The 15,607-nt window shown below is 38.6% G+C and overlaps 1 protein-coding gene across 17 annotated transcripts in view; it reads right to left on the bottom strand.

Annotated features, from left to right (window-relative positions):
- PKHD1 (PKHD1 ciliary IPT domain containing fibrocystin/polyductin) overlaps nucleotides 1–15,607 on the bottom strand; it is a 534,197-nt gene that overhangs the window by 345,674 nt on the left and 172,916 nt on the right. For all 17 annotated transcript variants that reach the window (XM_079935418.1, XM_079935415.1, XM_079935403.1 and 14 more), the window contains 2 exons: nucleotides 10,735–10,954; nucleotides 725–875 (listed from right to left, as the gene is read on the bottom strand). In XM_079935418.1, the coding sequence (XP_079791544.1) occupies nucleotides 725–875; nucleotides 10,735–10,954 (371 nt within the window). The remainder of the gene's footprint in view (nucleotides 1–724; nucleotides 876–10,734; nucleotides 10,955–15,607) is intronic.

The raw sequence follows: 15,607 nt of genomic DNA, 5'->3' as shown, positions 1-15,607 counted from the left end.
CAAAAGAAGGAGATCTGAGGATCGCTTTCATAAAGAGAAAGACACCTAAGGGAGTAGGTGCTCAATAAATATTATTTTTTAGCTGTGTACCATGAGAAGCCTGGAGAGTTGTAAAAGATTATCTGATACATTTCCAAACAGCCCTTTGTCTCTGATTTCAATTTTCGAAAATTTCCTGGGAGGCTGTGGAATCTCCCACAAGGGACTTTTAAGGACACATTCTTACAAAACCCACTTGGAGGGGTGGCTAAGATGCTTTAAAAATGGATGGGTGAGGTAGGGAGGCTGGTCCAGATGACCCCGCAGACTTTTCGGGATGGACCAGGAGACACTGCCATCCCACCAACTGAGGATGGCTGAGTGATTTGGAAACCTTCCAGAAGGGCCTGGTTAAATTGTAGGCCATTTATTTCATGGAGAAATAAACCACTGAGAGCTTCCTTCAAACATGCTCGTGGAAAGCAGGACAAAATGCTGAGATTATCTGTTCAGAATGTGCTTTAAAAGAGCCCAGGCAGCACTCATTTATTTTTGAGAAAATATATGATTAACCATAGTTAACTATGAATTCAGATGCTGTGCATTAGACCAGCTCCTCAAAGTTTGAGAGCATTTAATATTATATATCGCTGCCATTTGGGCTAAATTGTTTTTTTAATGTACACAATATTACAAATTTAATTTGAGCTGTTTGAATCAGTCTGTAAAAAAGATTTGATTATACCTGAGTGTTCTGGCCCCAGCTTTTCTGTATCTCAGTAATCTTGGCGGTAATTGGCTGATTAGGCGTCTCACACTCCATCTTTGCCTCAGTTTCCATGGTAATGGTACAGGAGCTATTATAGATGAGAACTTCATCTCTTTCCACTTTAGGGCTGAAACGAGAGGGGAGGTTAAATGGGGTGTCATCAATCTTAATGAAATGCAATTATTTTTACTCTTATTAATCATTGCAAGCCATTAGCTTGTGGCAACCACAGGCCACCATTTGTCAAATTTTGCAAATTTCTGTAATTTTGTTTCCATTCTTTTATTGTTTATTTGTTTTCCCTTTATCTGCACACCCTGCAATGAAAATGCACATGGTAAATATCTTTCACTGAGGCCTTTCTCTTTTCCAGCTCTATCAGGAACATTAGCAAAAGCTTCTCCAAACCCAACCAAAGAAGCAATACACAGATAATACTTCCAGTTCCAAAAATGGAAGCAAATGTTAGGAAAAAAATTTTTTTTTCTTTTCCCCTTCCCTCTTCCTGTTCTTACATTCAGTGATGGGGGAGTGAATTGCCTGAATCCCCCCAGGGCAGATGGAGAAATTGGAAAACCCACACAACTGGCTAACTGGTCCCTAATTCCAACTGTGAAAAAATGAGCTCATTTAGGCTTTCAATTCCCTCTCCCCAGCTGATGGCAATGAGGCTCTGTTGCTAGCAGTGGAACATTAACTTAGTAAATTAATTAAACTTACTTAACCGCCCAGACTAAGGAGATTCGATATATGTGCCAGTTACACTACCAGCCACTTGCTTTAAAAGTCCTCTTGCTTTAAGGAGAGAAACCAGACTGGATTTAAAATGAAAAACTGCAGTGCAGCATTACAGAAAGTCTACAAATATGTGGTCCAGAGGAGAGGAGAGCATGGAGTTTGCAGGGCATGGCCCCGAACAGGTGTGATATTTACTCAAGAATAATCCTGGCTTTAGGCATTGTTGCACCCAGCTCCAAGATTATTAGTTATAATAATGCACGATGTTTTACACTTTTTAACAGTTTCATACGTATGATCTCATTTCAGCCGGTAAATTAGGTAGAGGCATAAAAAATGTAACTCAAAGAGATTGGTGATTTGCATAAAGTCAAACACAAAAATAAGGCAACTCCGAGATGAGAATCCAAGGGGTCCCGTCTCCTAGAGCAATACTCCCAAGTTTTGAGATGCTGATGGGACATCACCACGAAGTTGGCATATCCCACGGGAAGACCAGGACTGGTGATGAAAAGGGCAAAAGATCACTGCTTGAGAAACTATAACTCATGTCCAACTAGAACATCTTTTTTCAAATCAATGTCGAAATGGTTTCTCCCACACTTTGCTAGAAATAATGAGCAGGATAACTATCACATCTACGTCATCTCCTCGTCTTCATGCTAAAACATTCCCAGCTCCGTATCCACCCAGGACATGACTTCCATACTCACTGTCTTCTACACCTACTGTAGATTGGCAATATGTTAATATTGTGCAGCCCAGTTTGGCTGACCATTGAGGCTGTGGTCTCCCTTTATCGAAGCCCTCCCCACCATGGCACCTAATACTGTGTTCATTTTGTAGCCCCTAAGCTTAAATTAAGATGGTGGTGAACTCAAAGTCTCAGAGCCACAATTACCTGAGGATTCACCATGCTGCATGTGTTCAGCCGATTTTCTGAGAAGCATTATAATGCAAAAGAGAGGCTTGAAAGCCAGCCAGCTAGATTTGAATCCCCGAGCAGATATTTACCATCCATCTGACATTGTTGAAGACATGACTCTCTAAGCTTTTTTTCCCACGTTTATAAAATGAAGTTACTAATCATAAAGATACTCTTTTAAAGAGGTGTTTGGGGGATGGAGCAAAATGAAGCCTACAAAAGGACCTGCCCAGAATCTGGTGCAAGGAAGTGTCCGATAAAGTCAGTTCTTGTTATAGTTTTAGGTGGTAGTGACATAGGTGGTATTATTGTTGAAATGTCAATGTGGGAATTTACATTCATTGTTGTTACGGGTCGTCTCACTGATGTGGACCCATTGCTCAAATACATTTTGAATCTGAGCCTGTAATGTAGCTACACAACCATTTAGCTGAGCCATCATCCAGGGGTAGACAAAGCCACAGGATAAACACAGCATTTGCTCCTGGAGTGTCACTTGCATGCAAAGATTCAGAAAAGCAAAGCAAAGTAATTTAACTTTCAAATTAAAATGTAATATTTAGATACCTATGGAAATATGATGAAGTAGAATGCAAAATTCACATGGACTTTTCAAATAAAACACCTGACTTCAAAGCAACTTGATTCTGTGACAGGGTACCTTGGGCTTTGCAGCTAGAACCTTTCTTTTGCTACTGGGGGGCGGGGGGTAGGAGGGTTGCTAGAATAGTTTAAGAAGCTCTCCATCACCATTGCCATCATAAATCTCTTATAAAGCCATCAGAAAGGAAATGAAGTTGGTTTTCCACACCATCTCGTTCCTTGTGAATCGGTTCCCAGATTGCTACTCCCATTTCTGAAGGCTCACAAGCCATCTGATTAATAATTCATTCTGGAATTTTGTCAGGGATAATGTAAACTTAGTTGTCTACCTTTCCAGAATTCCCTTTTTTTGCTTCTTAGGCAGGGAAAGAATATTTGCCTGTCACCTCTCTGTTCTGTGCTCCCCTCTCATGTTCATTTCCAACTGTGGATCTTCACTCATATGAGCAGGGTTTTTATACTCACTATATGATGATCTGGGATACTGACTTGAACTCAAGGGAAGGAGTGACCTTTACAACCTTTCTTGATCATGGGCTTCCACCTCCTAACCAGACTTCTTCTGCCCCTTCTAGGTTCTTCGTCAGCAAAGGTTAGAGTAAAATGAGGTAAGTCACCCTGCCCTCTTTTCATCTGCCTGTAGCAATGCCCACCAGCTCACAGTGGATTGTTCCATTTTGCTAGTGACTCCAGAAACACAATATATATCACCTGCCATTGGAAGGTCACTCCAGCTGACCAAATCCTGAACAAATTAAACAAAGTCTGTTTCTTCAGTAAGTGCTCTAACAGCTGGTCCCCCAGTAGAAGACCCTGCTGATATGTGTCGATGCTGTAACAAGGGTCGCTGTGGCTTTCCAGGCCGTTCCCGGAGGAGACAGTCTGTTCCCCGCAGTCGTAGGCACACGACAGAAGAAGCAGATGTCACAGTGGGGCCACTGATCTTCCCAGGAAAGACTAGTGACCATGGTACAGAAGGTCCTTCCCACCTCTGTGATGTCAGGCGTAGGCCTGGGCACCACGGCATCCCTGACTCTGCCTTGCATTGTCCTGTGTTTCCAGGCTGCTTCCCACCCTGTGTGCCCTGCTTCCTGATACAAGAAGAAAGTGAAAACAAATCATGTTATTTTTGCTCTGAAAGAGTTAAAACCCTTTTCTGCTGGCTTAGGCTTTTTCACAACCTTTAGCTCATATTTCTTTTCTTTTTTGGCCCTGATTATATGACTAGAAATTTTTTTCATTAAAAAGCCATCATCAAGATGAGCAGAGACACCAGGATGTCAAAAATGGACTAACATTTGCAAAATTTCAAAGTTTCTTAATATTACTATGTCATGTTTTCTTCCACAACCATCCTACAAATTAAGGAGCACAGTTGGCCGGTTTTAACTATAGACATATGTGTACACAGAGAAATACATAGATACAGATGATATGGATGTGCGTGCACACACGCATGCACACAAATACTTATTTTGAGGGAATGTGGTAAGAATATTTGGCCCAAATGGTGGGAGAGAGAGTTCTAGAACCTAACTTTCCTGAGTCCCAATCTATTGCTCTTTCAGTCGGTCCAACCAGATCCAAAAGTAAGCAGATAGTCTCCTTGGATGCACTCTCTATGGTAGGCAGTAAAAACCATGCCATCATTCTGTCTCCCTCACTTAGCCTGAAATTGCTTCCCATGTCTCAAATCTCCTGGACCCGCACAGCCCAGCCAAGGCTCTGTTACTGATGCCAACAATACAGCATCATGCTGAGTACACTGTGAGTCAGAAGCCTTGGGTTCCAGTCCTGATACTGCCGGGGCTTGACTGTGACTTTAAAAAGATACTTAGTCTGTTCTTAGAATAGAATCCAAACTCCTTACTATGGCCTTTGAGGCCTTAATACATCCCCGAGCTCTTCTCGAGCCACTTTTCCTCCTTCTAACCCTACTCCTGCCCTTCTGACCTCTGACAGTTCATGAAACTTGATGGGTCCTTTGCACTTGCTGCCCCCACTGCCTGACTCTCCATAATGACACTTGTCCTTAGCTCAGCTTAAAAGGCACTTCTTCAGAGAAACCTCCTCTGAGCTGATCCAGTGATCCCACACCTGGGCATATATCTAGAGAAAACTATAATTCAAAAAGATACATGCACTCCAGGAGAGGGGTGGGGGTGGGTTGAATTGGTAGATTGGGATTGACATATATACACTAATATGTATAAAATGGATAACTAATAAGAACCTGCTGTATAAAAAAATAAATAAAATAAAATTCAAAAAAAATGTAAAAAAATATAAAAATAAATAAATGAGTATCTTTCCCTTGGGGAAAAAAAAAAAAAGATACATGCACTCCAATGTTCACTGCAGCACTATTTACAATAGCCAAGATATGGAAGTAACCTAAATGTCCATTGACAGATGAATGGATAAAGAAGATGTGAGATATATACACATACATACACACACACACACACACACACACACACACACACACACAGTGGAATATTACTCAGCCATAAAAAAGAATGAAATAATGCCATTTGTAGCAACACAGATGGACCTAGAGATTATCATACTAAGTGAAGTAAGCCCGACAGAGAAAGACAAATATCATTTGATATCACTACCTACTATGTAGCACAGGGAACTATATTCAGTATCTTGTAATAATCTAAAAGGGAAAAGAATCTGAAAAAGAACATATATATATATATATATATATATATATATATATAAATAATATATTTGTATAACTGAATCACTTTGCTGTACACCTGAAACTAATACAACATTGTAAATCAACTATACTGCAATTTAAAAAATAATAACAAAAAATGAAATAAAAAAATTTTTAAAAGCAGCCTCCATTGTTTTTTATCACTTTATAGCCCTTATCAGAACATGTGATCATCTTGTTTATTGTCTGGCCTCCTCCACTACTCTTAAGGACAGGGACTTTGCATCTCATTCACCATTGAGTCACCAGCTCCTGGCACAGTACCTGGAACATAATAAACACTTGGTAACTACTGGATGGATGGATGGACAAACTGGGCATATATTTGCCACAGATACGAATGTCTGTCTTTGCCAAATGACATCAAATCCATAGTGGTAGTGCCTGGCAGGGGGTTAAACCATTTAATGGAAATGGGTTCTTTGCAAAGACCCTGGAAAGTAGTTCTCTGCGTTCACAAGCACAATCTTAAGAGGAACCAAGGTAAGCTATTTAGCACATGATATTCCTAGCACCCCATGTAAAATTTATATTGTGTTTTCTGGTTATTAAATTAGTACATGTTCACTAAAAAAATTACATAAAAACACAATGAAGAAAACAAATATGATCAGTCCTCCAGCCCCCTAGGGATAGGCACTATCAGCATTTTAGAATACATCCTTCCAGTCTTTTTCCCAATCACCTGTTGTGTGACACATGTACATGTACTATAAACACCATCAGGACTTCATTGAGGCACTATTTTGTGACCTGTACTCCTCAGTATAGGAGTACAATATACTCCTCAGTATATTGTAAGCATTTCCTTCTTTGGTTAAATGTTCTACACCATGGTTTTTCAAGGTTCTTAGTATATTATCACTTGGATTCATTCTTTATTACTAAACGCTTACTTCATTTCAACTGTTTTTGTTAATATACCTAAAGCATTGAAGACTATAGTTCTTCATAAATGTTGGATATTTCTAACTGCTTTCTTAAAATCCTGGAAGTAAAATCGCTGGATCAAAGTATGAAGAATTAATAAATGAAAAAGAAATGAAGAAAACAATTGCAAAGATCAATAAAACTAAAAGCTGGTTCTTTGAGAAGATAAACGAAATTGATAAACCATTAGCCAGACTCATCAAGAAAAAAAAGAAGACTCAAATCAATAGAATTAGAAATGAAAATGGAGAAGTAACAACTAACACTGCAGAAATACAAAGGATCATGAGAGATTACTACAAGCAACTCTATGCCAATAAAATGGACAACCTGGAAGAAATGGACAAATTCTTAGAAAGGCACAACCTTCAGAGACTGAACCAGGAAGAAATAGAAAATATAAGCAGACCAATCACAAGCACTGAAATTGAAACTGTGATTAAAAATCTTCCAACAAACAAAAGCCCAGGACCACATGGCTTCACAGGTGAATTCTATCAAACATTTAGAGAAGAGCTAACACCCATGCTTCTCAAAATCTTCCAAAAATAGCAGAGGGAGGAACACTCCCAAACTCATTCTACAAGGCCACCATCACCCTGATACCAAAACCAGACAAAGATGTCACAAAGAAAGAAAACTACAGTCCAGTATCACTGATGAACATAGATGCAAAAATCCTCAACAAAATACTAGCAAACAGAATCCAACAGCACATTAAAAGGATCATACACCATGATCAAGTAGGGTTTATCCCAGGGATGCAAGGATTCTTCAATATACGCAAATCAATCAATGTGATAAACCATGTTAACAAATTGAAGGAGAAAAACTATATAACCATCTCAATAGATGCAGAAAAACTTTCGACAAAATTCAACACCCATTTATGATAAAAACCCTCTAGAAAGTAGACATAGAGGGAACTTACCTCAACATGATAAAGACCATATATGCCAAACACACAGCCAACATCAATCTCAATGGTGAAAAACTGAAACCATTTCTACTAAGATCAGGAACAAGACAAGGTTGTCCACTCTCACCACTATTATTCAACATAGTTTTGCAAGTTTTAGCCACAGCAATCAGAGACGAAAAAGAAACAGAGGGAATCCAAATCAGAAAAGAAGAAATAAAACTGTCACTGTTTGCAGATGACATGATACTATACATAGAGAACCCTAAAGATGCTACCAGAAAACTACTAGAGCTAATCAATGAATTTGGTAAAGTAGCAGAACACAAAATTAATGCACAAAAATCTCTTGCATTCCTATATACTTATGATGAAAAATCTGAAAGAGAAATTAAGGAAACACTCTCATTTACCACTGCAACAAAAAGAATAAAATACCTAGGAATAAACCTACTTAAGGAGACAAAAGACCTGTATGCAGAAAACTATAAGACACTGATGAAAGAAATTAAAGATGATAAAACAGATGGAGAGATATACCATGTTCTTGGATTGGAAGAATCAACATTGTGAAAATGACAATACTTCGCAAAGCAATCTAGAGATTCAATGTAATCCCTATCAAACTACCAATGGCATTTTTCACAGAACTAGAACAAAAACTTTCACAATTTGTATGGAATAGCCAAAGCAATCTTGAGAAAGAAAAACAGAGCTGGAGGAATCAGGCTCCCTGACTTCAGACCATACTACAAAGCTACAGTAATCAAGACAGTAAGGTACTGGCACAAAAACATAACTATAGATCAATGGAACAGGACAGAAAGCCCAGAGATAAACCCATGCACCTATGGTCATCTTACCTTTGATAAAGGGGGAAAGAATATAAAACACAGAAAAGACAGCCCCTTCAGTAAGTGGTGCTGGGAAATCTGAACAGCTACATGTAAAAGAATGAAATTAGAACACTCCCTAACACCCTACACTAAAATAAACTCAAAATGGATTAAAGACCTAAATGTAAGGCCAGACACTATCAAACTCTTAGAGGAAAACATAGGCAGAAAACTCTATGACATAAATCACAGCAAGATCCTTTTCAACCCACCTCCTAGAGAAATGGAAATAAAAACAAAAATAAACAAATAGGACCTAATGAAACTTAAAAGCTTTTGCACAGCAAAGAAAACCACAAACAAGACAAAAAGACAACCCTCAGAATGGGAGAAAATATTCGCAAATGAAGCAACTGACAAAGGATTAATCTCCAAAATTTACAAGCAGCTCATGCAGCTCAATATCAAAAAAACACACAACCCAATCCAAAAATGGGCAGGAGACCTAAATAGACATTTCTCCAAAGAAGATAAAAAGATTGACAACAAACACATGAAAGGATGTTCAACATCACTAACATTAGAGAAATGCAAATCAAAACTACAATGAGATATCATCTCACACCAGTCAGAATGGCCATCATCAAAAAATCCACAAACAAGAAATGCTGGAGAGGGTGTGGAGAAAAGAATCCTCTTGCACTGTCGGTGGGAATGTAAATTGATACAGCCACTATGGAGAACAGTATGGAGGATCCTTAAAAAACTAAAAATAGAACTACCAAATGACCCAGCAATCCCATTACTGGGCACACATCCTGAGAAAACCATAATTCAAAAAGAGTCATGTACCACAATGTTCACTGCAGCACTATTTACAATTGCTAGGACATGGAAGCAACCTAAGTGTCCACTGACAGATGAATGGATAAAGAAAATGTGGCACATATATAAACTGGAATATTACTCAGCCATAAAAAGAAACAAAATTGAGTTATTTGTAGTGAGGTGGATGGACCTAGAGTCTGTCATACAGAGCAAACTAAGTCAGAAAGAGAAACCAAATACCATATGCTTACACATATATATGGAATCTAAAAAAAAAAAAAAAAAAAAAAGATTCTGAAGAACCTAGTGGCAGGACAAGAATAAAGACGCAGATGTGGAGAACGGACTTGAGGACACAGGGAGGGGGAAGGGTAAGCTGGCACAAAGTGAGAGAGTGGCATGGACATATATACACTACCAAATGTAAAACAGATAGCTAGTGGGAAGCAGCCGCATAGCACAGGGAGATCAGCTCGGTGCTTTGTGACCACCTAGAGGGGTGGGATAGGGAGGGTGGGAGGAGATGCAAGAGGGAGGAGATATGGGGATATATGTATATGTATAGCTGATTCACTTTGTTATAAAGCAGAAACTAACACACCATTGTAAAGCAATTATGCTCCAATAAAGATGTTAAAAAGTAAAACAGAGGCTGTCTTAGGACATCAGAAATTCTGACTGCCATGGAAAGGGCTGGTTCTCACTTTTCCTCTGGGTAGTTGGTCTTGTTTAGTTTTATTTTTTAATGGGGAAAGAGGCCTTCATTAAATACAAGGATGTAACCACTCTATCTAGATAAGAAATAAAGAAGGACGCAGGGCCACATTCAGCACTGAAATATCACACTTCACAGTAAGGAAGCTGCTTGCAGAAATGAAGGTCATCTAGAGCAACCGACAGGGCCACACTTTTTTTTAAATGTGTTTAGAAAAGGGGATTTTTACCTGGAAAGTTGTGGTATTTATTTGTTTGCTTTTTAAGTTCAAAAACTTATAAGCCTATGGCTTTTAAATCCTAGATCTACAGTCCTTCGGCCCATGCATGCCCCTTTCTTCTGAATAAACATTGCACAATCTGCTGGATTTCTCTATGACTTTTTCTCATACTTGTGAATCTGTTTGGAAAGAAAAGAAAAAGGAAACGGGAAAAGAGCCTTCTGTTTTTCATAATGTCTAATCTTTTTCCCCCATTGGCATTCACCAGATGTTGCTCTGGATTGGAAGATAAATATTAAAATCTAAGCAAGAACAAAGCAGACTGTTTACTGGGCAGATTTTTCAGATGTTCTCTTGAACACTTGAAAAGACAGGAGACTCTTTGATATGCAGGCTGGCTGGAATCCACAATGGAACAGTCTCTCCAACAAGAGGGTTGGCCCTAGGGCTGTGTCCACGCAGCCTGCAGTTCCTGAGAATTCCATTAATCCACTGGCTGTGCATTAGTGGGGAAGGTCAGGGAGGGAGAGGACTGGGTTACCTGATGAAGAGGCCTGAGAAAGATGGAAAGACAGACTCTGTCCAACGATCTTGTGCACAGATGCATCGGGAACTCTCTTCACAGGTGTAGAAATAAGGCCATGATTCGGGCAGGCTCTCTGTCCCCACAGCGACAGTCAAATCACACTGCACGTAGCTGCAGCCAGAGGTCTCACAGTTCTCCTCCTCAGGTCTCAGGCCACACAGGAAAGCCAAGGACACTGCATGAAACGGTCAACGTTGGGTTAGGTAATAACCACAGAAAGAACTAAAGGCCTTACTTTGTTACATCAACCAAGCCCATGTGTTTTTCCTTGACCAATAGGAAAATAAACTTATTCATTTACTCTTCTTAAAAGTGTACTATGTGTACATAGTTCATACAGAAGATACAAATCATGTTTTTGTAAAATATGAATCACCTAGTCAGAAAACTCATGTGAATGTACCATAAATCCAGCCAACATAAGCCAATACCGTCAAGATGCTCTCCAGTCTATGTGCTCCTGGCCAAGTCTACCCACTTCCTCCTCATTCTCAGAAACAACACTTGCATTTTTTAAATAGCTTTCTCACATGGGTTTGTATCCTAAACAGGAGATTGTTGAATTTTACTTCTTTTTGAACTTTAGAAAATAGACGACATGGCATAATATCCTTAGACCTGCTTTCTTCACTCGATATTATGTTTCTAAGATTTAGCCCTATTATTGCATGTAACTGTTGTTCAAACATTTTCACTGCTGTTCAACACTGCATTCTGTGAAAGTACTACAATATATTTACCTATTCTGTCACCAATGGACTTTTGGGTAATTCCCAGGTTTTGCTACTACAAACATGTATGGAATTTTCTCTAGGGTATATACCTCTAAGAAAATTGTCTACTCATAGGGTAGGTGCAAGTTCAGCCTTACAAGACAGTGCCATGTTGTTTCCAAAGTGGTTGTGTCATTTCACGTTCCTACCACCTATATTTATGACTTCCCAGTAACCCACATAATTGTCAGCACTTGGGATTATCAGACTCTTAATTTTGGCCAGTCCAGTGAGTATACAACAGCATCTCATTGTGGCCTTATTTTGAATTTTCATCATTACTTTTTAGGTTGAGCAAGTTTTTATATGTTTAGTAGTAACGTCTTTTCCCTTCTATGAAATTCCCATTTCTGTCATTTGCCTTTTTTTCTAGTGGAATGCTTGTCTTTTCCTTATTGATTTGTGAGTTTTATATTCTGGGTACTAATCCTACAGAGGTTATATGCTTACTAATACCTTCTCCAGATTTGTGGCTAGACTTTTCATTCTCTTTATGGGATCTCTTGATTAACAGAAGTTCTTGATTCTCATAGAGTTATGACTATTAACATTTCATAAAGAAGAATAGCAATGATTTGAAGCCCTCTGACCCTGAGCCCATTTCTTTCCAGGTCATGAGAAACGATGTAAAAAGCATCACCAAGCCAGACTGGCAATAACCTTTAACAGGAGGATGAACAAATCTCTACATGAGATGGTTTGGGAGCATCTCTGCCTGAAAACCTTAATAAAATAGAAAAGAAAAATTTCCTCTAGCCTTCTACCTCTGCAGCTAGCTTGTTCATGCAGGTACGTAACACATGTTATCAAGGGCTATGAGCTTGAAGCTAAGAGGCCTGCCTACATCACAGGGCTGCATGCAGCAAGGGATAAGACAAGTACATGAGAGGGTTTGCCGTTATTCAATCACACACAAATAGTATTATTATTGCTGGTATATTCCAAAGCACCTAACACATAGTAGGTTCTGTGACTGTGTTCCCAAAGAATTACAGCAATTAAAATGCCTGGAAAGTAAGAGTCTTGTATGGATAGAGGAAACATGAGAACTTTCCAGTTAGTAAGCCCTGGGGCAAATAAAAACAGGCTTAACACCTATAAAATAATGAACTCATTATGGGTGATTAGGTGGATGCAAATTGACAAGGTGGATTATGAAAAGTGCCCAGTGTTGGGGATCAGAATCCATGGATTTTACTCAAGGTTCTGCCACAAAATAGCTGTGCGACCTTAATCCCTTTAGCTTTTCATGCCTCATGGAAAAGTCAAAGTTTCCATGAAGAAGTCATGTGGTATAACTCAAGATATAAATGCAGGAAACCAAAAGATCAAAGATCTTGCTGATTTTAAACAAATACAGGGTATTAGACTGACAAGATGCTTTAGCAACCTATCATACGAAGAAAGAAAATTCTTCTTTTGTTAGAAGTACAATTTGGGGGAAAAGTAAAGATGATGACCCCAAAAGCAGCAACAGGACATTTTTTTTTTAACAGGACATTTTTAGAGCTCTACATTTCTTAACTTTTATTGAAGTATAGTTGATTTACAATATTATGTTAGTTTCAGGTGTACAGCATAGTGACTGCATATTTTTACAGATTATACTCAAGGAGCTCAGAAGAGAAATACTAAAATGTTTACTTGCTGTGAAGTTTCTGATAGAGTAGGTCCCAAGGATTCGCACTGTTAACAAAATCCCAGGTGCTGCTACTGTTGCTGCTCCGGTAATAATATTTTTTCAGTAATTCTCAATAATAATATCATTGAGAAGCACTGTGTTAGAAGGACTGAAATTATTCAGCTTTCCCAAGGGCTGCCAGCTGATTAAGGTTGAAAAAAGTAGAGTGGGGAGCATTAGTAGGTAAAAGGATAGATTTCCCTGAGAAAGACAACTGTGAAACACTTGTATGGGTCGCTGCTGTGAAAGTGCCCGCTAAAAAGTCTTTTAAAATATAAGAGATTCTTAACTAAATTGGTTCTGTGCAATCCTATCTGAAAGTAGGGGAATTATTTAGTAGTTTTTAATAATTTATGAGACACACTCCTTTGACAATTCGATGTACACTGTAGACCTACTTCCTACAAAAAAAAATACACAATCATATTCTCAAAATGTCTTATCCAATTTCAGGGATACACAGAATCCCCAACTCCCATCCTGGATCTTAAGTAAGAAACCAGTAGAGTGACAAAGGATTAATCACCAAAATACACAAGCATCTCATGCAGCTCAATATCAAAAAAAACAAACAACCCAATCCAAAAATGGGCAGAAGACCTAAACAGACATTTCTCCAAAGAAGATATACAGACTGCCAACAAACACATGAAAGAATGCTCAACATCACTAATCATTAGAGAAATGCAAATCAAAACTACAAATGAGGTATCACCTCACACCAGTCAGAATGGTCATCATCAAAAAATCTAGAAACAATAAATGCTGGAGAGATGTGGAGAAAAGGGAACGCTCTTGCACTGCTGGTGGGAATGTAAATTGATACATCCACTATGGAGAACAGCATGGAGGTTCCTTAAAAAACTACAAATAGAACTACCATATGACCCAGCAATCCCACTACTGGACATATACCCTGAAAAAACCATAATTCAAAAAGAGTCATGTACCACAATGTTCATTGCAGCACTATTTACAATAGCTAGGACATGGAAGCAACCTAAATGCCCACTGATAGATGAATGGATAAAGAAGATGTGGCACATGTATACAATGGAATATTACTCAGCCATAAAAAGAAACAAAATTGAGTTATTTGTAGTGAGGTGGATGGACCTAGAGTCTGTCATACAGAGTGAAGTAAGTCAGAAAGAGAAAAACAAATACCATATGCTAACACATATATATGGAATCTTAAAAAAAAAAAACGGTTCTGACAAACCTAGAGGCAGGACAGGAATAAAGACGCAGACATAGAGAATGGACTTGTGGACACGGGGAGGGGGAAGTATAAGCTGGGACAAAGTGAGAGAGTGACATGGACATATATACACTACCAAATGTAAAACAGATAGCTAGTGGGAAGCAGCCCCATAGCACAGGGAGATCAGCTCCGTGCTTTGTGACCACCTAGAGGGGTAGGATAGGGAGGGTGGGAGGGAGATGCAAGAGGGAGGGGATATGGGGTATGTGTATACATATGGCTGATTCACTTTGTTGTGCAGCAGAAGCTAACACAACGTTGTAACGCAATTATACTCCAATAAAGATGTTAAAAAAAAAAGAAACCAGTGGAGTTGGATTCCACCAGTTCCTCTCCATCTTTATAGACACTACTTAAAAGTCTTTTAAAAGACTTTTTTTATTTTGAATTTTATTTCATTTATTTTTTATACAGAAGGCTCTGATTAACTATTTTATACATATTAGTGTATTTATGTCACCCAATCTCCCAATTCTTTTTTAATGAAAGAGGAAGATAAATTATCCATTTCCCCAGAGTAAATGAGCGGCCCTTGTACAATCAATGAGTGTTTGCTGACACCTAGTGACAATGGTAAAAGTTACAGCGCCTCACTCATGTTTTCCTCTTCTAAAAATCAAGGAATTTTGAGAATTCTTTTTCTAAATTTAATCAAATCTTTTAAAATATAATAATTTATTTTATTCCTCTCCTATGAGTTATAAAACTCCCAATAACACAATTTACCTGACCCTGAAACTTCATTGGTTTTTAGTTTGTACTTCTGGTTGAAACTAGATGTCTTGAAATAATAGCAAAGAGTTGATTAATTTAAATAGTGTATACGTGAAAGCCCCCCGCCCCCTCCAAAAAAACTGTAGCAGTATTTGTTAAATATTAGGACCTAGAAATGGGGAGTCGGTTTTACGTTTCCACCATTTCCCAATTCCCGTATTTATTCTTTCATCGAACATTAATTTTGCACGTCCCCTAAGCCAGGACAGTTCTAGGCACAGGAGTTAGAACAGAGGAAGAAACAGACATATTAACTTCAACTTTCTACCATATCCTAAATTTCCTATTGTGGAATCTTAAGTAGAACAGATCTCTCATCTGTGATGTTCTGCTCAT

This window comes from Stenella coeruleoalba (assembly GCF_951394435.1).
Source record: "Stenella coeruleoalba genome assembly, chromosome: 10".
In the NCBI taxonomy this organism is placed as follows: Eukaryota; Metazoa; Chordata; class Mammalia; order Artiodactyla; family Delphinidae; genus Stenella; species Stenella coeruleoalba.
Note: the sequence above shows the minus strand (reverse complement) of the source record. Positions and strands in the feature narration are given on the sequence as shown.